General features: G+C 37.1%; 1 protein-coding gene across 10 annotated transcripts in view; it reads left to right on the top strand.

The window, feature by feature from the left end:
- The window catches only part of TXNL1 (thioredoxin like 1), a 30,177-nt gene extending 3,771 nt beyond the window's left edge, over positions 1–26,406 (top strand). The window contains exons 2-9 of one of the 10 annotated variants that reach the window (XM_060173909.1): positions 2,902–2,998; positions 7,721–7,894; positions 13,594–13,716; positions 14,572–14,641; positions 16,824–16,996; positions 18,524–18,628; positions 24,315–24,357; positions 26,178–26,406. In XM_060173909.1, the coding sequence (XP_060029892.1) occupies positions 2,902–2,998; positions 7,721–7,894; positions 13,594–13,716; positions 14,572–14,641; positions 16,824–16,996; positions 18,524–18,628; positions 24,315–24,353 (781 nt within the window). In that variant the 3' untranslated portion in view covers positions 24,354–24,357; positions 26,178–26,406. Of the gene's footprint in view, positions 1–2,901; positions 2,999–7,720; positions 7,895–13,593; positions 13,717–14,571; positions 14,642–16,823; positions 16,997–18,523; positions 18,629–20,323; positions 21,045–21,069; positions 21,134–23,433; positions 24,199–24,314; positions 24,358–24,584; positions 24,642–26,177 lie in introns of those variants that run through there. The other 9 variants (XM_060173911.1, XM_060173912.1, XM_060173914.1 and 6 more) reach the window with 9 other exon arrangements.
- Positions 26,407–27,314: the final 908 nt, after the last annotated feature.

The raw sequence follows: 27,314 nt of genomic DNA on the forward strand, positions 1-27,314 counted from the left end.
AGTTTTGTGAGTTTGGTTTTTTTATGTGTAGCAGGAAGGTTGAAGGTTGTCTTTTCCCCAAAAAGCATAACTCAGAATCCTTACTGATCCATTTATAAATTGTACAAAAAGGAAAAACTTATGAAGGATAGAAAAACTCCTCCCACCCCCAGAAGTTTAGAAGTAGAAAAAGAAGTCTTACTTTTTTAAACCTCTGGATTGATGGCCATTATTATCTTACAAGTCCAAAGGTCCCCTGATTGTGTACTTTCTGAGGGCTAAGAATCAAGGCCTGCATGCAAGAGAAAAAAGTACAATCTAAAATTCAGGACATGGTTCTTTTTTAAAAAAACATATATATATATATTATTATTATTATTTACCAGAACACTGCTCAGCTCTGGCTTGTGGTATGGGGGATTGAACCTTGGAGCCTCAGGCATGAGTATCTCTTTGCATAACCCTATGGTGTCCACCCCATCCAATCGTGTTCTATTTTAGCTTTTGACAAAAGTTCTAACCTATGATGGCTAGCTCAGATTAAACAGAGAACCTAGATAAGGTTAAATTTGGGCAGTAGTTATTTTAGTGCAGTGGCTGTATAGGAAGTGTTTAATACCAGTTGACTGAATAGAGCAATGCTCTTAGTATAATGTGTAGGTTATGTTGATTCATATTACTTGTCCATGGTAGTAAAACACACAATTGGTTAGAAATCCAATTATAAGGAATACTGAAAGAAAAATAAACCAATGAGACTACATCACATTTAAAAGCTTCTGCACAGCAGAAGAAACTACCACCCAAACAGACTCCTTACAGATTGGGGGAAGACTTTATGTGCTATTCATCAGACATAAGGCTAATAATCAAAATTTGTAAAAAGCTCACCAAACTTGCAACAACAACAACCCAAAAAAAACAAATGACCCCATACAAAAATGAGAGGATATGAACAGAATATTCACCATAGAAAAGATCCAAAGGCCAACAGTCATGAAAAAAATGCTCCAAGTCACTGATTGTCAGCGAAATGCAAATAAAGACAGCAGTGAGGTACCACTTCACCCCTGTGAGAATGTCATACATTAGAAAGGATAGTAACAATGCTGGAGAGGGGGAGAGAAAGGACCCTCCTCCACTGCTGTTGGGAATGTAAGTTGGTCCAACCCCTGTGGAGAGCAGTCTGGAGAACTCTCAGAAGGCTAGAAATGGGCCTTACCAATGATCCTGTAATTCTTCCTGGGGACATATCCTAAGGAACTGAAAAGTTCTTTCTATACCTATGCTCATAGCAGTACAATTTGTAGTAGTCAGGACGTGGAAGCAACTCAGGTGTCCCACCAACAAATGAGTGGCTGAGACAGTTGTGGTCTATATACACAATGGAATACTACTCAGCTGTTAAAAATGGTGATTTCACCTTCACCTCATCTTGGATGGAGCTTGAAGGAGTTAAGTAAGATGAGCCAGAAAGAGAAGGATGAATGTGGAATGATTCCACTTATAGACATAAGTTGAAAAATAAAAACAGAAAACACAAAGCAGAACTTGGGAGTGGGTTTGGTGTATTGCCCCCGAGTCCTTTACTTGTGGGAGGTGGGAGTTGAGGTCCTGGTGCATGTTAGTGAAGGAGAACATATGTGAGGGGCTGGAGTGTCTTGCAGAAAACTGAGAAACATTACACATGTACCAACAACTGTATTTACTGTTGATTAAATCATCAGTCCTTCCAATAAAAATATGCACATACATACACAGGAAAACCAGGCCAGGGAGATAGCTTGATTGTTCAAAGCACAGGATTTGCATGGCAGAGATCCCAGAGGTCCCAGGTTCAATCCCTGACACCACCATCAGTTAGAATTTGAATATTAACGGCGCCTCAGGGACTACCAGATGGCTGCCCAGGTAGATTGTGTGCCGTACTTCTAGTGAAATCCTGGGGCTGGGCCCCAGACGCCTTATGGACAAACACAGGGCATCCCAAGGAAGCTTCATGAATGGTGAAGTGCCACAGTGTCTCTTCTATCACTATGTTCAATTCTGTCTCTAGCTCTAAAATATAAAACAGGACCGAGCGAGCTGTGGAGAACACTGGAGAGTAGAATTGCACATACATGAGGCTTCAGTGCTGCATAAATATGATACACACTGATGCATATGAATGAAGCTTCTCCCCTGCAGAAGGAAGTGGAAACTTGAACCTGGGTCCTCACTCATGGTAACCTGTGCACTCAACCAGGTGCACAAGAGAAGCACAAATACCAAGTGCTGTCTCTTATTTATAAATAAGTGGGACTTAACAAATAGGGACAGGGATGTTCAGACTCCACCCAAGATGACAATTAAAATTCTTTTTTTTTTTTTAAGTTTTTATTACCTTTATTTTGGATAGAGAAAGCCAGCAATCAAGAGGGAAGTGGGTGAGAGAGAGATAGAGACAGACAGACACACACCTGCAGCCCTGCTTCACCACTCATAAAGCTTTCCCCCTGCAGGTGGGGATTGGGGGCTCAAACCCAGGTCCTTGGCACTGTAATGTGTGTGCTTAACCAGGTACGCTACAAACTGGCCCCAGTTCTTTAACTTTTTTCAGAGAGACCAAAGCGGAAAGGCTTAACACTATGAGAATGAAGGTTTCATCTACATCTGTAGACCTTGTAGTTTATCTCAATGGTACAGTGGAAAAGACTAGAATGTTTAAAGCCGAAATAATCAGTTTGTTTTATTTTTTAATTGATAGATCCATTGGTGTATATATTTTATTTTTAAAGATTTTATTTATTTACTAATGAGAAGCAGAGGAGAGGAAGAAAGAACCAGACATTACTCTGGTAACGTGAGCTGCTTTATCCACTGGACCACCATTGGTGGATACATTTTACCATCGACTAAGCATCTCTTTTGCCTTTTTCACAGGTGTGGACCATGTTTAAGGATTGCCCCAGCATTCAGTTCTATGAGTAATAAGTATCCGCAGGCAGTTTTCTTGGAAGTAGATGTGCATCAGTGTCAGGTAAGGGAAAGGGGTCCTTTAAAAAAAAAAATCGGTTTGATGATTATCCTTTGCTTACTTATTTTCTACTGCTATATTGATTAGAAAGCCAGTAGGATAATTTTTTTGGTCAAGGTGCAGGTAGATGGCATAACGGTTATGCAAGGAGACTCTCATGCCTGAGGCTCCAAAGTCCCATGTTCAGTCCCCTGTACCACCATAAATCAGGCTGAGCTGTGCTCTGGTTAAAAAAAGAGAGAATTCAGGCGGGGGTAGATAGTATAATGGTTATGCAAAGAGACTCTCAAGCCTAAGGCTCCAAAGTCCCAGGTTCAATCCCCCACACCACCATAAGCCAGAGCTTGGCAGTGCTCTGGTGTTTATCTCTCTCTCTCTCTCTTTGCATCTCTCTCAAAATTAAAATAACTAAAATACAAAAAAAAGAATTAAAAAAGTTTTTTAATTGTTATAGTCTTATTTGAATTGGCCCATTGTAAACTTAGCTCGGAAGCTATATACTCAGCATAAGCTTTAAGAACTTGAGATTCTTGTAGGGGAAGATAGCATAATGGTTATGCAAGCAAAATCTCATCCCTGATGCTCCTAAGTCCCAGGTTCAATCCCCATAAGCCAGAGCTGAGCAGTGCTCTGATAGGAAAAAACAAACAAAACACTTAAAAAAATAAAAATAAAGAACTTGAGTTTTTTTTTTTTTAAGAATTTATTCACGAGAAAGATAGAGAAAGAACCAGACATCATTTTGGTACATGTGCTGCCGGGAATTGAACTCAGTACCTCACGCTTGAGAGTCCAATGCTTTATCCACTGTGCCACCTCCCAGACCACAGAACTTGAGATTCTTAACTGACGTGTGGGGAGGGACTGACACTCAGTGCAGCAGTGCTGCAGGTGTTTCTCTCTTTTCTTTTTTTCTCTATTCCTCTCTGCCTCTATAAGAAAAGTGGTGGTGGGGGCAGGTGGCTGCTCAGAGTGTTGGGAGTTGTTCAGGTACCAAGCTCTAGTGATAGCTCTGGAAGTAAAAAAAAGAAAGATTACCATTGACTGAGCCAGTTTTATAGCTGGACTACCCTGATTGCTTGGAATGTCTGTGTAACAGTCCTGCATTTGCATATGTAGAAATTTGCAGGGGTGGGTTATTTTTCAGGGTCTTCTTCTGTGAATTATTATTATAGAAACAGAAATACAGTGATGGGGGGAGACATCTGCAGCCTGCTCTATTGCTTGTAAAGCTTTCCTCTGCAGGTTGGCATGGGGGCTTGAATCCAGACCACTGCACATGCTGACTTAATGCCCCCTACTTTTATTTATTCTTTATTTATTTGATATATGTATTGTATTGTTAGAGTAGTGTTACATCTTAACTATGTAGTCTTTTGAATAGGGAATATATATATGTATGTATGTATGTATGTATGTATGTATACATACACACATATTTTGGAGGAAATAGAGGTTAGGCTTTGTTACATTTCTGAGTGTAAAATTTTTTTAAATTAATTTATTTTTACCAGAGCACTGCTCAGATCTGGCTTATGGTGATGTGGAGAGCCTCAGTCATGAGAGTTTGCATAACCTTTATACTATCTAACCCCTAAACATTTTTTATAGAATATTATATAGTTAATAGTTTGGGGATTTGGTCTAAGCCCTGCATTGCATGTTTGCTGCTCAGTTCTCTCTCTTTTTAAATAGATAGCTTTATAGTGATATTTTTCCCCTTTTTAATATTTATTTTATATTTATATATTACCTTTTGTTGCCCTTGTTTTATTGTTGTTATTATTGTTGTTGTTACTGATGTCGTTGTTGTTGGATAGGACAGAGAGAAATAGAGAGAGGAGGGGAAGACAGAGAGGGGGAGATAAAGACACCTACAGACCTGTTTCACCACTTGTGCAGCGACTGCCCTACAGGTGGGGATCCGGGGCTCCAACCAGGTTCCTTACACCGGTCCTGTGCTTCACACCACGTGCGCTTAACCTGATGCACTACCACCCGACTCCCTATAGTGATACTTTTTATCTTTACTAATATTTTATTTATTCATGAGAAAGATAAGAGGAGAGAAAAAGAACCACATATCACTCTGGGACATGTGCTGCCAGGTATTGAACTCAGGACCTCATACTTGAGAGTCCAGTGCTTTATTTATTTATTTATTTGCTACCAGAGCACTGATTAGCTTTGGCTTAGGGGGTGCAGGGGATTGAATCTGGGACTGTGGAGTCTCTGCATAACCATTATGCTATCTGCCCCTGCCCAAGAGTCCAATGCTTTATCCACGGCGCAATCTCTCGGACCACTGTTGCTCAGTTCTTACATCTACTGGACTACAGCACTGGCACTTATTTTAAGCATGTTTAGCATCTAATATAGAGCTGCTGACTTCCATTCTGTTTGGTAGCCTCTGGCTGCAGGTGATTATTGAACACTTGATACACAGTAAGTTCAAATTTACATGTATGAAAAGTGTGGAAAAAATTGTAAAATATGGGGGTCGGGCGGTGGCGCAGTGGGTTAAGCGCATGTGGCGCAAAGCGCAGGGACCGGCGTAAGGATCCCGGTTCGAGCCCCCAGCTCCCCACCTGCAGGGGAGTCGCTTCACAGGCGGTGAAGCAGGTCTGCAGGTGTCTGTCTTTCTCTCCTCCTCTCTGTCTTCCCCTCCTCTCTCCATTTCTCTCTGTCCTATCTAACAACGAATTGCATCAACAAGGGCAATAATAATAACCACAACGAAGCTACAACAAGGGCAACAAAAGGGGGGAAAAAATGGCCTCCAGGAGCGGTGGATTCATGGTGCAGGCACCGAGCGAGCCCAGCAATAACCCTGGAGGAGGAAAAAAAAAAAAAAATTGTAAAATATGTAATCAACTTAAAATTTTTTTTTAATTATCTTTATTTATTGGATAGAGACAGCCAGAAATCAAGAGGGAAGGGGGTGATAGAGAGGGAGAGAGGAAGAGACACCTGCAGCACTGCTTCACCACTTAAAAGTTTTTCCCCTGCAGGTGGGGACCAGAGGCTTGAACCCAGGTCCTTGCACATTGTAACATGTGCGCTCAATCAGGTGCTCCACCACCTGGCTCCTTGTAATCTTTTTAAAAGTTACATATGAGAGAGGGAGAGGGAGAGGAAGTATCAGCATCACTCACACACATGTCTTGCCAGGAATCCAACTTGGTACCTCGTTTTCCTTTTTCTAAAGGCCAGAGCTTTAGCCACTTCACCAAGGCTATGTTCGTAACTTTTTTTTTTTTTTTTTTTTGCCTCCAGGGTTATCACTGGGACTCAGTGCCTGCACTGTGAATCCACTGCTCCTGGAGGCCATTTTTTCCTTTTTCCTATTTTTATTGGATAGGACACAGAGAAATTGAGAGAAGAGGGAGAGATAGGGAGAGAGGAAGAGAGACATCTGCAGACCTGCTTCACTACTTGTGAAGCGACCCCCCTGCAGGTGGAGAGCCAGGGGCTCAAACTGGGATTCTTGGCACTGGTCCTTCTGCTTCATGCTATGTGCACTTAAACCAGTATGATACCACTGCAAAGTTAACTTTTTATATTGAACTGTATGTTCAAAAAGTATATATTTGATTTGTTAAAATGTCATGGATTTCACTTGTTTACATTTTCATTATAAATACTAGAAAAAATTTAAAATTACATATATAAAGGGTGGGAGATAACACATACAGTAGGATGCTGCCTATCTTACTGTATACAAGACCCCAGGTTCAAATACTGAATTCACCATACCAGTGGGTGAGCTCCATGAATGATGCAGTGGTGCTGTGTTACCTCTGCTTCTCTCTCTGAAATAAAAAGAATGGAAAAAAGTAAAGCTACATGTATAACTCACGTTTGTCTTTTGCATGATAATCCTTTTGGGAAACACTGTTCTAAAAGACCAGTCATCATTGTCATTACCATCAACTTGTGAAGCTTAGAAAAGACATCTCTGCAGACTTTATGCTTGCTTAAACAGTATAGTGGGAGTATGTCTTCGTAATCATTTGAATATGCCAAGTGACACATTTACTTTACATTTTCTTTATGCATGTCACAGAAAAAAAACATGCATCAGTGATTATCAGCTAATTTTCATTATGTTATTAAGTTATATTTTATTAGCCTTACAACATTTTAGAGTTAGCAGAATTTAAAAAGATAGCTGTTGCACTGTTTGATGGATCAAAAAACATTTTCGTAAGAGTGGTACGGGGGGGGCACTTCCTTTTCTTGGGAAAATGTTTGGTTGTTTAGATTAGTGCATTTTCCTGTTCATGTTGGTTTTATTGACATTTAAGTGCCCTCCTAGGTTATCTTCTCTTCTGCAGAAACATGTGCTTAGGTAGTAATTGTCCAGTGTTGTAAAACAGTTTCTGTGTCAGGAGCTAATTTTTCCACTGAATATAGTATTTAAAACTGGTTAAAAAAAAGTTCTTCTCTACCGTAAATAAATCCCCCAATAAAGAAATTTTTTTTTAAAAAAATGTTCTTCCATATGTATATAAGGGCAATATAATTGTGTCCCAATAAGCAGTGTAGTTATGTCCCTTATGAATAGGCTTTTTAGCTTTAATGACAATTAGGAATAATTATTTTAAATTTTTCAATGTTTTTAGCCTGTGATTATAGTATTTAATTTCTATTGAAATGTAGAATGACTATTCTAAGTGGTGTAAGATTAGTTTTAATTCATATTATCTAACTTGCCAATTCTAGGGAACAGCTGCCACCAACAATATATCAGCAACACCCACATTTTTGTTTTTCCGAAACAAAGTAAGAATTGATCAATATCAAGGAGCAGATGCTGTGGGATTAGAAGAAAAAATCAAGCAGCACTTGGAAAATGACCCTGGAAGCAACGAGGACACAGATATCCCAAAAGGCTATGTATGTGGTGAAATCATCTTGCATTTATTGTTATTTGGTTAAATTGAAATCACCTCTGTTTCATCTTCTGTTAGTTCAGTTTCAAATAGATTTGTTAGCTGATTAGATTTTTTGTACTGTGTGTCTCATAACCTCAAGTCTCCATCATGAATGTTTTTTTCTCCTTTTTTTTTCCCCTTTTAAAAAATAACTTTTCTGGGACCAGATAGATAGCTCACTGTGTGGGGCATGTGCCTTCCCCATATGTGGCTCTGGTTTGAGTCCTAGATTCACACATGATGCCAAGTGTTTGGACAAGCTTTGTTGATGCTTGTCTATATTTTTCTCTCTTTCTCCTTGTCTCTACCTGAATGGGAAAAAAAAAAAAATCAGGCTTGCAAATAGAGAAATCATGTGTAAATCTACTTTCTGAACTGTTTTAGTAGTTATCTTTAAACATTTGTTGTATGCCCATCCTCTACCCCACCCAAACTAAATATACATTAAAAACATTTCCTCTTTTGAACAATAGTGTAAAATGACATAAAACTTAGTGTGTAACATTATATATCACTGCACTACCTTTCCTGAGCTTCAAGAATAAATTATTCTAAATAATAACTTGAAGCCTTAAGAACTTAAAAGTTAAGTACAGTGGCAGATCAATGAATGGAAAGAAAGCCTTTTTTTTTCCAATAAATGTTACTTGTTTTTTTTAAATATTTTTACTTATTTTTAAATTTATTTAAATATTTTAAAAAATATTTTTACTTATCTTTAAAATGTTACTTGTTTTTTAAAAAATATTTTTACTTATTTTTAAATTTAAATATTTAAATATTTTTTAAAAATATTTTTACTTATCTTTAAAATGTTACTTGTTTTTTAAAAAATATTTTTACTTTTAAATTTAAATATTTAAATTTTTTAAAATTTATTTCTTTATTGGGAAATTAATGTTTTACATTCAACAGTAAATACAATAGTTTGTACATGTATAACAGTCCCCAGTTTCCCATTTAACAATACAACCCCCACTATGTCATTTATCATCCTTCATGGACCTGTATTCTCCCCACCCACCCACCCCAGAGTCTTTTACTTGGGTGCAATACGCCAATTCCATTTCAGGTTCTACTTACGTTTTCTTTTCTGATCTTGTTTTTCAACTTCAACTTCTTTCTTCTTCAACTTCAACTTCTCACTCTCAGGCAGAAGTTAAATATTTTTTAAAAATATTTTTACTTATCTTTAAAATGTTGTTTTAAAAAATATTTTTACATTTTATTTGATAGGATAAAGAGAAATTGAGAAGGAAGGGAAATGGGGAGAGAAACAGAGACACCTGCAGATCTGTTATCAGCATTCATGAAGTCACCCCCTACCCCCAGGATAGGACTGTGGGGCTTGAACCCAGTCCTTGGGCATGGTAATACACGCACTTAACCAGCATGCCACCACATGGCCCTAAAATGTTCCATGTGATGAGGGAAATGGCTGTACTAGACTATCTGTACTAATAGAGAAGATCAGATTCTCCTGTCTTGCTTCCTGATTTTTTTAAATTTTTCTTGTTTTTATTATCTTTATTTATTTATTGGATAGAGATAATTATAAACCGAGAGGAAAGGGGTGATAGAGAGGTAGAGAGACAAAAGAGAGACAACTGCAACACTGCTTTACCACTTGCAAAGCTTTCCCCTTACAGGTGGAGGCTGGGGTCTCAAACTCGAATCCTTGAGCATTGTAACGTGCACTCAAGGAGGTGTGCCACCACCCGGCCCTAGTGATTTAGATTTTAAGATTTTTTTTTCCTTAGAGTCTCATCTTAAGTAAAATGTTATAAGGGGGGGGAGGGTGTTTCCTGATTTTAATCCTCTGCACCACATGTACATGTTCATTCGCCTATGCAAACCACCACCTGGTCCCTCAGTTGAGATATTTTCAAAGTTTTGAAATATTTAGACCTTACAGGGTTATTAAATATGTAATGCTGGTAATGTGTTCCCAAGAATCATCATTCTTAGGGAACACAGATAGAAACTTAATGGGGAGTGAGTCACTGAATGAAAGCCAAATTCTTTAGTAGATTTAAATAAACCCTACTAAAATAGGTTATAGTTTTTAAATACAATTTCAGATTTTTGGAATAAAGACTTTAGTCATGTTTTAACAGAGTGTACATTATTGATTCAGTACGATCTGTAATTGTAAACTGAATTGATGGAGCCAGAATCGGAGAAATGTATGCCTCTTGTAGAAAGGTATGAGGAGGTACTGCAAAAAAACTTAAATGCACCAGAAGGTTAAGAATAAGTTTTATTTAGAAGTATGAGAATATTTTGTGACTTCAATAACATTTAAAATTTTTTTTTTTATTTTTTAACCAGAGCACTGCTCAGCTTTGGCTTGTACGGGGGATTGAACCTGGGACTTTGGAGCCTCAGGCATGAGAGTCTCTTTGCATAACCATTATGCTATTTACCCTTTGCCCCTCAATAACATTTTTAAAACAATATTTATTGAGGTTGATATCTTTTCTCTCCCATGTTTGCTTAGAGTAGGGCACTTCTAATAGCCTATGTAAAGTCTTTCAAAAACTTTGAATACTAGGCTCCCAGGAATCAAACAAATTTTCATGTGTTGAGTCATGAAACTTATTAGTATGTCTCAGTATTCTCTGAACTAGAGTTTTATCTGTAAATTTGCCATTGAAATGATGTTAAACACAAAGTGACCTTAATTTATGTAGTAAGTAGACCTTTCTTTGACCAAAAATTGGAAACATGGAAGGATATTTCTAGCTTCCTGTATATCTCATATTGAACTTTTCCTTCTACAAAAAAGGTTAGACCTTACTTAACAATAAAAATGCTAGTTGTTTGAGTAGTTTAACAAGGATATAAGCCCTTCGCCTGTATTCATCAGCTGTTACTATGCTGCTTATCTCAGTGTCTTTCGTAAATATTTAAAAATGAGATTAGTGATTTAATATTGATTTATACAGTTATTGGACAACAGGGGTGTAGCTTCACACCCTTCCCACCACCAGAGTTTCACATCCTTATTCCCTCCATTGGAAACTGCAGTAGTTCTCCCAAGATTACAAGATTTTCTCCCTCCCTTTCTGTCTCACTCTTGTCTCTCACCCCTTAGAGAAAAGTAGGGGGCAAAGAATGAGTTGTAGACATCATGATGGCTCTAAATATTTCAGTTTGTAATTTCTAAGAGAGAAAGCATTTTCCGTGGTTTTTTTTTTTCATTATACTCTAATCTCCCTTAAGAAATTATTGATAGCAGTCATTGAGTACCTCTATATGTACAGCCTGCATTAAAATTCTTCCCTTCCCCCAACTAGGATCAAATAAAAAAATCATATCATTCATTTAAGTTGTTACTGATTTTTCAGTTTTAAAGCTGCTCCTTCCATGACTGCCTTTGTGGGAAAGTCTAAACCAGTACCAACCTGGTGTGGTAGCTACCACTCACATGTGACCAGAACATTTAGTGTTACATGTCTAGTGCTAGTGAGGAACTGAATCCCCCACCAGCACCACTGCCACCTCCAGGCTACACCACTCCAGGCTTACTTTGTCAGGTAGAGAGATCAGCAGAGAGGGAGAGGGAGGTGGGGGAAGAAGCCACAGGTTTCCTTAATGCAGTGAGTCCAGACATGACCATGGATTGTATACATGAAAGACAGTACACTACACAAATTCAGCCCAGGAACTGAATTTTTAATTTTACCTACTTTTAGTTACTTCAATTTAATTTGCCACATGTGGCTAATGGCTATCTTAGTGAATAGTGCGGGTCTAGACCATCTGTCGGCAAAACTGTCCCACAATCTGGATTTGCCTGGTTGTTTTCTTTTGATTCTTTCCTTATGATTATCAAGTAGGTTACATAGGTAGCAATATTTATTTCCCATTGTATGTTTGAGAAATATTTCAGTTACACCACATAATACATTATAATGCAATTAGGTTTGTCTCAATAGTATTTGTTTTATAGGAGGGCACTTTATAATACAGATGTTTGAATGCCATATTTTGCCCATGATAAAACATATAAAATGCTTTTTTTTTTTTTTAAATAAAATAAAGCCTGAGATGGAAAGAACCAGAGCATCACTCTGGCATGAGTGATGCTGGGGACCAAATTTGGGACTACATGCTTGCAAGTCCACGACTCACGCCACCACACCACCTCTCTCTCAGGCCATTAAAAACTGTTGTATATACACATATTTATATACTATATTGTATATACACATATTCATCATTAAGATACTAGAAATACAAATATAGTGGGCTTTTGTTTATTTTTTTCACATTTATTTATAGAGATGGAGGGGCAGAAAGGCTGGGCGGAAGAGGGAGATTGCTTCAGTGCCATGGAGTCCAGGTGTAGACCTGGGTTGTATGCAGCAGAGCAGCTCATTGTCCGAGTGAGCTGCTTGCTAGCCCTAAATAGGAGTATAGTTTTATTTTCACGTCTGGAGTTTTATTCCAAGATTCAAGAGATGTCTTGGTAGAATGGAAGATAAAAGCATTTTAAAGGTTATGTTAATATTGTACCTTTTTTTTTTTTTTTTTTTGCCTCCAGGGTGATCTTTGGGGCTCAGTGCCTCCATTATGAATCCTCTGCTCCTGGAGGCCATTTTTTCCCATATTTTGTTGTTGGATAGGACAGAGAGAAATTGAGAGAGATGGGGAAGATAGCGAGGGAAAGAGGAAAATAGACACCTGCAGACCTGCTTCACCGCTTGCGAAGTGAACCCCCTGCAGGTGGGGAGCCAGGGGCTCAAACCGGGCTTCTTGCGTGTGTCTTTGCACTTCATATTATGTGCAGTTAACCCGCTGCATTACCAACCCCTTCCCCTCCCCCCCCCCTTTTTTTATCGGAGCACTGTTCAGCTCTGGCTTATGGTCTCTCTGTCCTATCCAGCAACAACAACAGTAACAACAACAATAAACAACAAGGGCAACAAAAAGGGAAAAATATCCTCCAGGAGCAGTGTAGCAGTGTTTTGTAGTGCCGGCACCAAGCCCCAGCAATAATCCTGGAGGCAAAAAAAAAAAAAAGGGATGGAGAGGCAGACACTTGCAACTGTACTTCAATACTCATGAAGCTTTCCCCCTTCTGTAGGGACCAGGGGCTTGAACTTGGGTCTTTGCACACTGTAGAGTATATGCTTAACCAGTTGTGCTACCATTTGACCATCCTTAAAATGCTTTATTGAGAAAAATTTCAATCATATAAATAAAATGATTGCAGGAAACACCATGTTCCCACTTCATAGCTAAAATCAACTCATGACCACTTTTGGCAGGGAAGTATATATATGTGTTTGTGTGTGTATCATAAAGACTTTTCTTTAGATTTTTCAGATGCTGTTTTAAGTCAGCATTTTATAATATTACTGTTTAAAGATTTAGTATCTGATATCTTATTAGTTGGCCTAAGCTTAGACTTTAGGAATTAGTGGAGGTCTGTTAGAAGTCCATTTAAAAAGATTACTATGAAAGTTTTACTGTTTTAAAAGACGCAAGTTTTTTCAAGGTTGCTTAATTTTAATTTCTCTAGAGGGTTTCACATATTGAAATTGACTGAGTATTTGCATAACCATTATGTTATCTACCCCCACCCTTGAGGTTTTTATATACAACTAAATGCTTTAGCTAAAGAATTGTGTGTATTTTCCCCTTCTCTTCTAGATGGATTTAATGCCTTTTATTAATAAAGCTGGCTGTGAATGTCTTAATGAAAGTGATGAACATGGATTTGACAACTGTTTACGAAAAGACATGACCTTCTTGGAGTCTGATTGTGATGAACAGGTAAATTGATTGTTTAGAAGTTTATAGGAATTATTAGTATGCCTGCTTTTGTTTTTTAATTTTATTTCTACCTCTTTTTGTTTTTATTTGTGATTGATAGTAGTTTACACTGTAATCTTATACTGTATCCATTACCAAAATTCAGTATCCCCTCCACTGCCACCTCCCAAAGATAACCACCATAGTTCTCAAGATACTAGAAACAGTTTTCTTGCTTTTTTCCCCAAGCTCATGCGTACATATCTCTAGATTCCACCTATGAGTGAAACCATTCAGTAATTGTCTTTCATCTCCTTATTTTGCAGATCATTTTCTTTCTTTTTTTTTTTAAGATTTTATTTATTCATAAGAAAGAGGGGAGAAAGAACTGGACATCACTCTGGTATATGTGCTGCCAGGGACCTCGATGTTTGAGAGTCCAATGCTTTATCTATTGCGCCACCTCTTGCACCGTCCATCTCTTTTTTTTTCCCCAATGTGTTTTTCCCAGATAACCTCTTTGACCCATTTGCTTGACTTTTGACCTGTGTCTTTTACCATTCAGACCCATCTTTTTCAGTTCTATGCTGACTGCCAGGTACACTAGAAGATAATGGAATTGTTGAAACCACGATTAAGTTGAGTCTTTACGACTCAAAAGAGCTCTTTTTTATTTTATTTTATTTTTTTATTATTTATTTATTTATTTATTTTTAAGAAAGGATTAATTAACAAAACCATAAGGTAGGAGGGGTACAACTCCACACAATTCCCACCGCCCAATCTCCATATCCCACCCCCTCCCCAGTAGCTTTCCCATTCTCTATCCCTCTTCAAAAGAGCTCTTTTAAAGTGAAACTATTACTTTCTTTTTAGCTGCTTATTACTGTGGCATTCAATCAACCTGTTAAGCTTTACTCAATGAAGTTTCAAGGACCAGATAATGGTGAGTAGTGGACAACTTTAACTTCTGGCCTCTGAGAACCTGTTAACAAGAAATTAAAGCTTTTTATTAAATAAAGATAGATAATTCTTAGTTTTTGGAAAAAGTGAAATAGTTTTTTGTAACAAAGCAAGGATTTAAAAAAAATGTGCAAATTATGTGCTGTTGATAAGTGTCCAACAGACCAATGTTATTCTGAAGGTAACACTAAAAGGGAAACCTTACTCATTTTTTTTTATCTTTATTTATTGGATAGAGACAGCCAGAAGTTGAGAGAGAAGGGGGTGATAGAGAGGGAGAAAGACACCGGCAGCCCTGTTTTACCACTGGTAAAGCTTTCACCCTGCAGGTGGAAAATTGGGGGCTTGAATCCGGGTCCTTGTACACTGTAATATGTGTCTAACCAGATGCCATCACCCAGCCCCGGCTTTTACTCAGTTCTGTAATTTTAAATTTGGGCAGGGGTAGATAGCATAATGATTGTGCAAAGAGATCTCATACCTAAGGCTCCAAAGCCCCCAGGTTCAATCCCCCACACCACCATAAGTGAGAACTGAGCAGTGCTGCGGTGTAAAAAGAAATTTTAAAATTAAGGTTCCTTCTCAATCTGAAAGTTTAACACATTTTCCCCAACTATTCTGAAACTCTAGGTTTGAAGCAACCTAGTTTTAGAACCAGAACTAGGTGAGATTATTTCAGACTCATAAATAATTAAGATTCTTAGATCTTCATGATTTCTTTACATTCTATACTGGAAACACGATTGTGTGGATTAGGGTCTTTTCCCCACTTGGACTTCTTTGGGTATTTATTTATTTATTTATTTATTTATTTCCCTTTTGTTGCCCTTGTTGTTTTTATTATTGTTGTGGTTGTTGTTGTTGGCTAGGACAGAGAGAAGTGGAAAGAAGAGGGGAAGCCAGAGAGGGGGAGAGAAAGACACCTGCAGACCTGCTTCACCACCTATGAAACGATTCCCCTGCAGGTGGGGAGCCATGGGCTTGAACCAGGATCCTCACGCTGGTCCTTGCGCTTTGCGCCACTGTGTGCTTAACCTGCTGCGCTACTGCCTGACTCTAGGGCCTTTTTTTTTTTTTTAATTGGGAGAAATAGTGCCCCACTTAACAGATATCAGTCCTTTTGCATTTGCTATTCTAAATGTATTATTGATTTTTTATTAATAAAATTATATTTATAGTTGTATTCTGAAAATACAAATTATTTTAAAAAGAAATATTGTTGAACTATGTAAGTAGTGTGACTATTTCTATTTTTAATTTTTTTTATATATTTTCCCTTTTGTTGCCCTTGTTTTTTTTTTTTATTGTTGTAGTTATTATTGTTATTGATGTTGTTGATGGATAGGACAGAGAGAAATGGAGAGAGGAGGAGAAGACAGAGGGGGAGAGAAAGATAGACACCTACAGACCTGCTTCACTGCCTGTGAAGTGACTCCCCTGCAGGTGGGGAGCTGGGGGCTCGAACAAGGATCCTTACACTGGTCCATGTGCTTTGCGCCGTGTGCGCTTAACCCTCTGCGCTACCGCCCGACTCCCGACTGTCTCTTAAGTTCCCTAATCAGTCATAAAGTATGTATCTTAGTCTTTCAAGGATTCACTGAGTACAACCTAATCTCTAATTGGAAATTAGGCATTTTGTATAATTAATTTACCTTTGGCTAAATAGTCTTACTGAAAACGATATCTTCTGAAATAACAAAATAATACTGGCAGTTGAAAGACTTATCTTTTTTAAATCTAGTATTTCGTGTGTAGTGCTTATAGGTTTAAGTATACCAGTAAGTTTCTCTTTAAAAAAAAAGACTATGAAAATACTGGGGCTTTCTTATAATTTATTTACCAGTAGTTTATAAAGGTATATTTTATGTAGGTATGGCCACGTATATGGATAATGCAGGCGTACTTATAAAGGGAAGAAAGTATTGAGTGTGGCTTTTAAAAAATATATTTATTTATTTATTTTCCCTTTTGTTTCCCTTGTTTCTTTTTATTGTTGTTGTAGTTATTATTGTTGTTACTGATGTCATCGTTTTTGGATAGGACCTAGAGAAGTAGAGAGAGGAGGAAAGACAGGGAGAGAAAGATAGACACCTGCAGATCTGCTTCACTGCCGCCTGCTTCACCTGAGTGTGGCTTTTAACATTTAACATTCTACATTTTCATAGGTCAGGGTCCTAAATATGTAAAAATTTTCATCAATTTACCCCGATCGATGGATTTTGAAGAGGCGGAAAGGAGTGAACCAACTCAAGCTCTGGAACTCACAGAGGATGATATTAAAGAAGATGGCATTGTCCCACTTCGTTATGTCAAGTTTCAGAATGTTAACAGTGTAACTGTGAGTAGCAGTCAGATGCATTTTAGAGGTTTGTGGGAGAAGATTCTTACTGTATTCAGTGTCCAGGGGCATTCTAAATGATCCTTTAGGTTTTGTCCACTTTGCTTGAAATGAGCAATAATGGATAATAAGACAATTGCACCCCCCCCTCCCCTTATTAAATAGTTTATCTGTAGCAGAAGGCCTGGTGGATTTCCCCCCCCCCCCCCATCATGGTTTGAGAGTGCAGGAAGAGCTGAGAGTGAGTAGAGCGGAAGACTTGTGTGAGCACGATTTGTTCCCTAGCACCACAGCTGCTGAAGTAGTGCTTTGGTCTCTCACTCAAAACTCTTAAAAACAAATCTTTAAAAATAAATAAATAATAAACTATAGCCTAGATATTATTGGCAACTTATGTTAAAAGTTTATTGCAAAGTATTTACTTTTTTTAAAAAAAGATAATTTGAGAGAGAAAGAAAAAAATTAGACATCTGGCAGATGTAATGCTGTAGATTGAATCTGGGACCTCGTGTACAAGTTCAGTGTTTTAGCCACTGTGCTGTGCTGCCTTCTGGACAGTGTTTATCCTTACAGTTAGAATATTCTTATTTTCTTCTTACTGATGATGAACAGTGATATATTTATAAAATCCAGTTCATTTTTCTAGATTATCAAGTTTACAATAGTTTATGGTCATAATCTCAATAAAAATGACTTTTTAAAAAGATAACTTCCCATTGGGGCTGAATTTCTGTGTGTGGGTGTGTGTGTGTGTGTGTTTTCTAGGAAATAGAAAGATGAGTGAATATCAATGAATACAACTGCTCAGATTTTTCTCAGTGACAAATTATAAATTTAACCAAGTTCCAACTATGGTCTTCCTTTTGTAATTATGAATATTATACCCTTAAAACATTCTCTGTAGAGAGTTTAATTGTGACCCTTTATACCGTCACAGTCAATTGCTTATTTGTTTATGATGTCTTTCTGTGAAAATCCTGGAAATGGTAACAGGGCCTCCACGGCTTCTCTAGAATCAGCCTTCTTACCGCCCAGGACGCACTGAGGGTAGTGGATGAGCGCAAGGACTGTAGGTTTCTTGTCCTTTCTCTGCTACTTAATCTTCAAACCCTGTCTTGGTGCTGAAAGCATATTTTTCACTATTTATTGTCACCTTGGTTTCACTCCTTGGAGCTGACTTTTTCAGACAGAGGGAGACAGGGAAAGACACCACATCACAGAAGTTTTCCCCAGTGCAATGGGGACCAGGCTTGAACCTCCTAGGTGAGTTGTCTCGCAGGTCCAAGCATATCTCACTTCTTTTGGCCCTGGCAAGGCCCCCCACCTTCCTGAACCTCAGTTTCATGAAGTTAATAGTCCTATACAGTTTATCGTCTGAATGTAATTTGAATTACTACTTCCAGTGGAAGATACATTAATTATCTAAGGAAATTGATCAAACTTGAAGCATTTGGGGGGGTAGAAATTATAACTGAAAATTTCAAAATCCTTTTTCTTTTCTTTTTTTTTTTTGTTTTGGTGAGGTAGATATTTGTTCAGTCCAATCAAGGTGAAGAAGAAACAACAAGAATTTCATATTTTACTTTTATTGGTACTCCAGTCCAGGCAACAAATATGAATGACTTCAAACGAGTAAGTTTGTTTAAATGTTAAAGGGTTATAAAAACATGATTTTAGAGAAACAATTCTAAAAAGATTCAATATTATATTATGGAATTATATGCAGTTAAGCTATAAGAGTAAACTCTCCTAATAACATTTTCAGTTATCAAAAAAAGAAACTGAAAAAAACTTTTTAAGAACAGTATCTTTCTACCATGATACCTATTAATGAACAGTATCCTACTAAGAATGTAAAAATAAGTGGGCCAGTAGACGAAGTAGACAAAGCATTGGACTCTCAAGCATGAGGTCCCAAGTTCAATTCTTGGCAACGAGAGTGATGTCTGGTTCTTTCTCTCCTTTAAAATCTTGAGGGAAAAAAAGAATGTAAAAATAATAGTTTGGTTATAGAAAATGGTTAGCAATAATGGAAAATAGTGATTATTATTTGATTATTATTTGAAAGGAATGATTAGAACTGCTGATATTAAGATTTTCTTTTTTTTTAAATTATCTTTATTTATTTATTGGATAGAGACAGGTAGAAATCGAGAGGGAAGGAGGTGATAGGGAGGGAGAGAGACAGAGACTTGCAACACTGCTTTACCACTTGTGAAGCTTCCCCCCTGCAGGTGGGAACTAGGGGTTCAAGCCTAGGTCCTTAGGCATTGTAACATGTGCTCTCAACCAGGTGTGCCACCTCCTGGCCCTCATATTAAGATTTTCATCACCATCCTTTTTTTCTTTTTCTCGATATGAGTATTATCAGTTAGGGCTTGGTGCCTGCACAAAAAATTATACTGTACCTAGGTACCCTTTTTTGTTTGTTTTACAGAATTTGAGACAGAAGGAGAAGGGGGGGTGACAACAGAGACACATCTGCAGCACTGCTTCACCAGTTGTGAAAACTGCCCCCCACGAGTGGGGACTAGGGATTTGAAACTGGGTCCTTGTGTGCAGTAACGTGCTGTACTGGTGTGTCACACTGCCCAGCTGAGATCGTCACCTGCTTTTTTTTTTTTTTTTAATTTTCCCTTTTGTTGCCCTTATTTTTATTGTTGTTGTAGTTATTATTGTTATTGATGTTGTCATTGTTAGGACAGAGAGAAATGGAGAGAGGAGGGGAAGACAGAGGGGGAGAGAAAGACACCTACAGACCCGCCCACTTCACTGCCTGTGAAGCTACTCCCCTGCAGGTGGGGAGCCGGGGGCTCGAACCAAGATCCTTATGCTGGTCCTTGTGCTTCGTGTCACGTGCGCTCAACCCGTTGGGCTACTGCCTGACTCTCTGCCACTGCTTTTAACGAAAACATACAATGGTTTGACTAAAAAAAAATTTTCCCCAAAATAAATTGAATCAGTTTTACACTGAAATGTTAACCTTGCAAATCATGTCTTTATGATGACAGAATACATTTCAGTAATTTCACAGTGAATGAGTAGGCAAGCTTTTTATCCCTGTACATATACACATACTTTTTTCTTTATAGAGAATGAACCAGAGTTGAGAAGGACATTTGAATTTAAGGTTTTTTTTTTTTTTTTTTTTTGGTTTGCTTAATCCTTATGAGAAAGACCATAACGCTGCTCTGCTCTGGCACTTTGTGGCACCAGGGATTGAATTTGTGGCCTTTGGAACCACAGGCATGCGTGTCCTATGCGTTAGTTCTCCACATTTCCCTCTCCCACCCTTTTGTTGTGCTCTCTGAAGTATCACTGCTGCAGGATGGTTTTTCCAGATGGAGGGAGGGAAGCCCTAGAGCCAACGCTGGGTCCCCTTGCATGACGAAGCAATTCAAGGTGCCTCCCAAGGTGAATTATTTTTTGAGGGCATAGTTCTAAAGTGTGTAAAGAATTTATAAGCCACTTAGAACTTTTAGGAATGAGAACACTGCATATATGCATGGAGCTACTTCTGATTCTATATACAACTAATTGTTGGACATTTCCTTAGGGTGACTATGAGAATAAATAATCACAGGTTGTAAGTACCACTAGGAGCTTTGTCAGTACAGAACCTGCTTGCTGTATATAACTGAAATGTGCGGAGTCACCAGAGATGTAGGAATCACAGTGTTTCTGATGGCTGCATTTGGCAGGGCGTCCAGAGCGTGAGGTTCCCTAGAGTTGGTATTTTCTTGAGGAAGCAGCATTCAGCCTAATAGTTTAGACCCCTGATTGGGGAATTGGAGACATACAGTATCCTGGGAACTCTTTATTTTTTGAATTGTGTCTACAGATCTGATCTTAACTTACTTACAGAAAAAAACTCTCAGATTTGCCTAACAGTAGATAAGCTTGTAAACATGAATGTCATTTATGCAAAACTGATAACCTTGGCAATAGATACTTTAACTGGTCATTTTTCAACTGCTATCTTTCTGTCTCAACATAATTAACTTTTGGAAGCTGTAGGAACAATTACGTACTTAGATCTGTCATTGCAAATTCTGACATATGTATAATGGCAGGTCAGAAGAAGCAGAGAGTAACATCTACATTTTTTATAAGAAATACGCTGTCCTGGAAAAATGTGTGAGCAACAAAGACATTTTGGCTGCCTGCTTTGTGACTTTGCCTGTTTGAATCAGATGCCGCTGGATGTAACTTTAACTTGCATTGTTTGTTTGTCTAGCTTAATTATGGTTATGTTAATCACTAGTTATAATATTTATATCTTGTGCCCTATAATTTCCTCATACCATTCATTTTACCCTGATTTCTTACTCTCACTTCACCTTTTATATTATTTGATTTTCATTTTTTTCTTAGCCACTGCTTTAGCTTGTCTGTGTTCTGTTAACTGTCATTTATAGTTTTTAGTAATGCACATTAATAAATGTACATCATTTATTTATTTAACCATCATTTATTTATTTAATACTTTTAAAACTTAAATTTACTGTATAGACTTTTCATTGCCTGAGACTCTGAGGCCCCAGTTTCAACCCCCAGCACCTCCATAAGCCAGAGCTGTGGAGTGCTCTGGTCTTTCTCTCTCTGTATCTTTCTCTCTGTATCTTTCACATTAAGAAGTAAATAAATAAAATATTATTTTACTAGTTTTTTTTTATTTCCTGCTTCACCGCCTGTGAAGCAACCCCCTTCAGGTGGGGAGCTGGGGGCTTGAAATAAAATATTTAAAAAAAGGTTTTCTTATAGAATTTTGAATGAAATGTATTCAGCTTCTGCCACCTCTTTGGGGATTATTCCTCAAAAGGAAGCTAGTATTTCAACATTTTTTATGTTATTCTGTCAACAACTTCATTGTAGGAAAATAGCAATTGAAAGTTTACTCTTAATTCAAAATGACCAAGTCAGTCTTTGTATAGAGCTACTTAGTGAAAATTATAAATGAGTTTGGTTTCTAGGGAAGGAAATAATACATGTAGCACAGTCATTCCTGAAAGGACTTGCTGGGTACAGCCATGCTTGTCGTAGTGAGTTTGTTCTTGAAGAATATTGCATAACCATTTGGAAAACTATTCAAACTTTAGCTTAAAACTCTTCCCCCTCCAAGACTGTATACAGACTTCCTCAGTTTTGGGATGCTTCCTTCTTTCCAACAGTGGCTGGGAAAACAATCTGTGGAGGGAGAAAGCCTTAAACTCTGAAAGTAGGCATAGAGGCAAAAATAGCAGTAGGTGATATAGAAAATAGAAACTTAACTTTGGGGAGTCGGGCTGTAGCGCAGCGGGCTAAGCGCAGGTGGCGCAAAGCACAAGGACCAGCATAAGGATCCCGGTTCGAGCCCCGGCTCCCCACCTGCAGGGGAGTCGCTTCACAGGCGGTGAAGCAGGTCTGCAGGTGTCTATCTTTCTCTCCTCCTCTCTGTCTTCCCCTCCTCTCTCCATTTCTCTCTGTCCTACCCAACAACGACGACAACAATAATAACTACAACAATAAAACAACAAGGGCAACAAAAGGGAATAAATAAATAAAATTTTAAAAAATCTTATAAAAAAAAAAAAAAAGAAAAGAAACTCAACTTTGCTGGGTCTCCTCCACGTCCATAGAAGGTATGCATGCTGTTCATTCTTCCTTTTTTCTCTTCAATAAAAGGGGGACAGGCAGAAACTTGGGCATGAGTAGGAGAGGTTTAGGACTCATTCATAGACAAGTCAGTTACGGCAGTTCTTTCCTTAGAAGGATTGAACATTAATTCCTTGTAGTTAAACTTTTCAAAATAGGTATGGCATGTATCATATCAACACAGGAAAGTTTTGGTATTTCTTTGTGAAGAGAGTTACATGAAATTAATAAGTGATAAAATGTGATTGTTATTTTCACTAATATGTCTTATTGTATATGGGTTGTTAATAGATCATATTAGTTTCCTAGATAAATTAGTTGTTATATAGATGAACTTTGCATGAGGATAGAAATCGTAGACCACATTGTAACAGCTTTGTAAGAATAAACTTTGGTAGTAGTGGAGCAAACCTTAAAAGTTTATACCCCTTCAGAGTTTATCGTACTTTCTACCTGTTTGCTTTTGGATCATATAGGCATTATGCAGATCATAATGTACACAGCCTATTTATTCCTTATAGGTTTCTTGCCCTTTTTTGCCTTGCAGCATGAAGTGCTTGGAAGAAGATGCTTTCTTTGCTAAAATATGCTCTTTATATAGACTGCTTTGTTTTAATACGGAAACACCAAAACACAGGTGTACAAAAACGAGCAAAATTGTAGCGGCTTCTGCTTCTTAGGAAATAAAGTGCATGTGAAAAACAGAGCACATTTTCAATCACTGTAGTAAAAATAGACTTTTCTAAACTGGCCATTCACCATATCAGCTGTTTTTGTAACATTTCTGTCTGTTTATTTTTCAGCTTTTTTAATCCAACTCAAATGAACTAAAAACCGAAGATTCTTTAAAGTGAAGTGATAGGAAGCCTGACCTTATCTCACTCTCCTCCCTTCCTTGCTTCTCCACTCATCTAGCTCTCACTCTTTTCATGTCCTCACCATTGCTGATGCAAGATCTCTGCAGCTTCTGTCATCTGGATCAGCCTTCTTGTTTTCTGCATTTCTTCAACCATCTTTCTTCAGTTCTCATCATAATCATGTTTCTCATTTGGCCTTTTACTTTGTTTATATTTTTGTTTTGAGCTTGCATCTAGGTGCTTTTAATTTCATTCCCATGCCATATATATATATACACACAAACTTTCCTCTTGTTTCATATTCAATTTTGTACTCCCATTTTGAGAAATCATATTACCAATAAGATTTACATGGTTAGAAATGCTTTCAGATTTAAATCAGTTGCATAAATTTTAATTCAGTCTAAACTTTACATTTTCATTTTTTGGGAAACTAAACAATTGTTTTGGAAATCAAATGTGAATATGCTTATCCTTTATACTACTAGTAGTATTATATTAATTTGGTTTTAGTGGAGAGCTGTGGAGTTTCTTTTCTCATAGGAGTTGTCTAAGTCTTTTTTGCTGATGAGTTGTATGTCCCTGCTTTTTCTATCCAAGTAAGTTCAAGGCCAATTGAAAGACTTAACGAAATGAATGCTATACTTGCATTCAAATAGTGTCATAAGAGATCACTGGACTCTTTGTTGAATAAATACTTTTGGCATCTAATTTTGATGTACATTTCTTTGTTGAAGGTATAATCTTAAGTCTTACAAGTGAATAAAAGAACTTTATGTTTGAGATAAAAATCCATATTGGAATGCCTAACTTCTTCTTTTTTACAGAAAACACACATTGGAAAGTTGAGAGTTATCAACCTGTGAAACAGTATGCAGATATGGGCCTTCTACAGTATCACATCTGCTAAAATTTTAATTCTTAATCTCAGTTTTTATTTCTGTTTTCCTTTGCTTAATCTAATAGCACTGTGCTTTTTGTGTTTTCAAGTGATATATATATATATATATATATATAGGTCAATAATGTCTTTAGCATTTATCTGCTTAAATTCATTATGGTTTAAAAAAATAGTGCTCCCATTCCTTCTTTCTTAGAAAGCTGCCCTCCTGGGCTCTTAAAGCCTGAATTTCTTTCTCATGCACATACTTCATATGAGACTTTATTTTGCATCTTTCTGGCATTTGAGCTTTCTAACATACGGTTTCATGGGACCTAAGGTTTTCTTTTAAAGTAATAAAAGTGGTTTTTCCAACCATGGAAAGGTAATACAACATTTCAATGATCATGTAACTTAAGAATTTATCAGAAAGGCTGTTTATAATCTCTTATAAATGGCATTGATCCAGTCATGTTAGCCATGACATGAATTTTTCTTGATACAGACACTATCATTTGTAGAAGAATAAATAAAAATATCAAATTATAAATTTATAGACTTATATAGAAGTTTTTATGTACAAATACATATTTCATCACTTGCAAGTATATTTCTTTAGAAATATTTTTGCTGAGATTACATTACTTAATTATATTTAGGCTTAAAATAAAATATTTAGGGAGTCGGGCGGTAGCGCAGCGGGTTAAGTGCACATGGCACAAAGGGCAAGGATCGGCATAAGGATCTTGGTTCGAGCCCCTGGCTCCCCACTTGCAGGGGAGTTGCTTCACAGGCGGTGAAGCAGGTCTGCAGGTGTCTATCTCTCTCTCCCTCTCTCTGTCTTCCCTTCCTCCATTTCTCTCTGTCCTATCCAACAACAATGACATCAGTAACCACAACTGATAACTACAACAATAAAACAAGGGCAACAAAAGGGAATAAATAAATAAATAAATATTAAAACTGTTTAAAAAGGATAAATTATTTAATAGTTTTATGTTGTAGTGTCTAGAAATCAGGACCATAAAAAAACCTCTAATAGTGAGCTTTTTGAGTCATTGACAGACAAAAGATTTATTCTTTACATTTTAGTAGTATCCTTTGTAGCAAGCAGTGTATGTATGTATGTATGTATGTATTGGATAGAAATTGAGAGGAGAGAGGACATAGCGAGGGAAAGAGACATCTGCAGCCCCTGCATGGTCACTACTTGTGAACCTTTCCCCCTTCAGGTGAGGAACAGGGGCTTGAACTTGGGTCCTTGTGCACTGTAATATGTGCGCTTAACCAGGTGCGTCACCGTCTGGCCCCGCAGCCATTGTTTTTTATAAATAGAAAATAGAAAAAAGTTATTTATTTTAAATCTGTTTTCATTGCATGTCTACATATTGAGAGAAGGTCTAGAAACCTGTCTTCTTAACTTTTAATTCAAGATTATTTTGTGATCGACATTTGATTTTTAATCGTCTAAAAATAGCTTGCTAAATTTGTTTCACTCATATAGCATCTTTTTATTAACTTCTCTAAAAACTGTCAACCTTGTTTTGAAAAATTGCATTACTTTTTCTTAAAACTGTAGAAAACCAAAAATAGTCTGCATGTGTTTTATTTTTAATTCCTTGAGGCTGGGAGGGGAGGGAAGACCACAGTTTGCTTCATTAATGAAAATATACAGCATGCCAAAAAAGAGTCAGCAGTAAAATTAATACCAGTTTTTAAACATGATCACCAATTAGTAATGCTGTTTTGAACATCACCCATATTTCTAAATCAATCAGACTTACGTATAAAGTTATTTTTGTTTTTCTAGGTAGTTGGCAAAAAAGGAGAAAGCCACTAAGATATGAAAGATACTGGAAGACCATATTGCGATCAGATCTACAGCTCCTGGAGAATTGCTTGACTCTCAACAGAGACTGTCAATGTTCCATTCATTGCCATTACCAGTAAATCATTGCTTTTGTTCAGATGTTATCACTAGTGTTTCTGTTGTAATCTTGGTACATGCAATTGTAAATAAAAGTCACTACTTTTGCCAAGCTTAATTTTTGTCATTCTAAGTATTTTCTCTTTCCATTTACTTGAAAATGGGTCAACTTCTGATTTTACAAGAGATTTAAATATCTGATAGTCTGTTGATGGAAAGCCAGTTTTCCTCTTTAGAGGAGCAAAGCTATTGTAGGGAATTAAGAAGTGGGTGTACACACAGGGAAAGCAGTTTTGATAAATGGATTTGGAACATCTAGCCATTTTCAAATGAATGCTGTCATATGGATTTATTAAGACAACATTTGAGTGTCTGGGCAATAGACCTTATTAAAATTGTAAACTACTTTGAGATAACCAATTTTAACGAAATTTTCAAATGCACCTAAAACTTTAAGGGAACCACAGATTTTAAAGACTTGTGGATAAACTTTAAAATTTTTGAGTCAGCCACATGGGAAAAACACAATACTGTAAATTAATGAGACAATTGTAATGAATATCTTTCATCAAGTCTTTATCATCTTAGCTGCTATAAGATACAGTGTAAATATGTAGAGAACATGTCCTGTTGAAAATGAATTGACCAAATGTATGTGTTTGAAAAGCGTTTTATGAAAGGCTGGCAAAACAAAACTAGCTATCCTTATTACTTTTATCTTAAAACCGTAATCTAGAAACCACTGGTGAACTTAATTTTTTTTTAAATTTATTTCTTTATTGGGGAATTAATGTTTTACATTCAACAGTAAATACAATAGTTTGTACATGCATAATAACTTAAATTATTTATTTTTTTTAATCAAAATTTTAATTTTTTAAATTTCTTGAGTGTTTTAAAATAATCTGAAAAGAATACAGGAGACTTGATTCAGCTTATTAAATAGCACACTTGAGAGCATTTTGTCAAGGATGATAGTTCAGATGCCATTTTGCCTTTGGAAAGCCAATGTACTCATAT

The sequence above is a fragment of the Erinaceus europaeus genome, chromosome 15, assembly GCF_950295315.1.
Source record: "Erinaceus europaeus chromosome 15, mEriEur2.1, whole genome shotgun sequence".
Lineage (NCBI taxonomy): Eukaryota > Metazoa > Chordata > Mammalia > Eulipotyphla > Erinaceidae > Erinaceus > Erinaceus europaeus.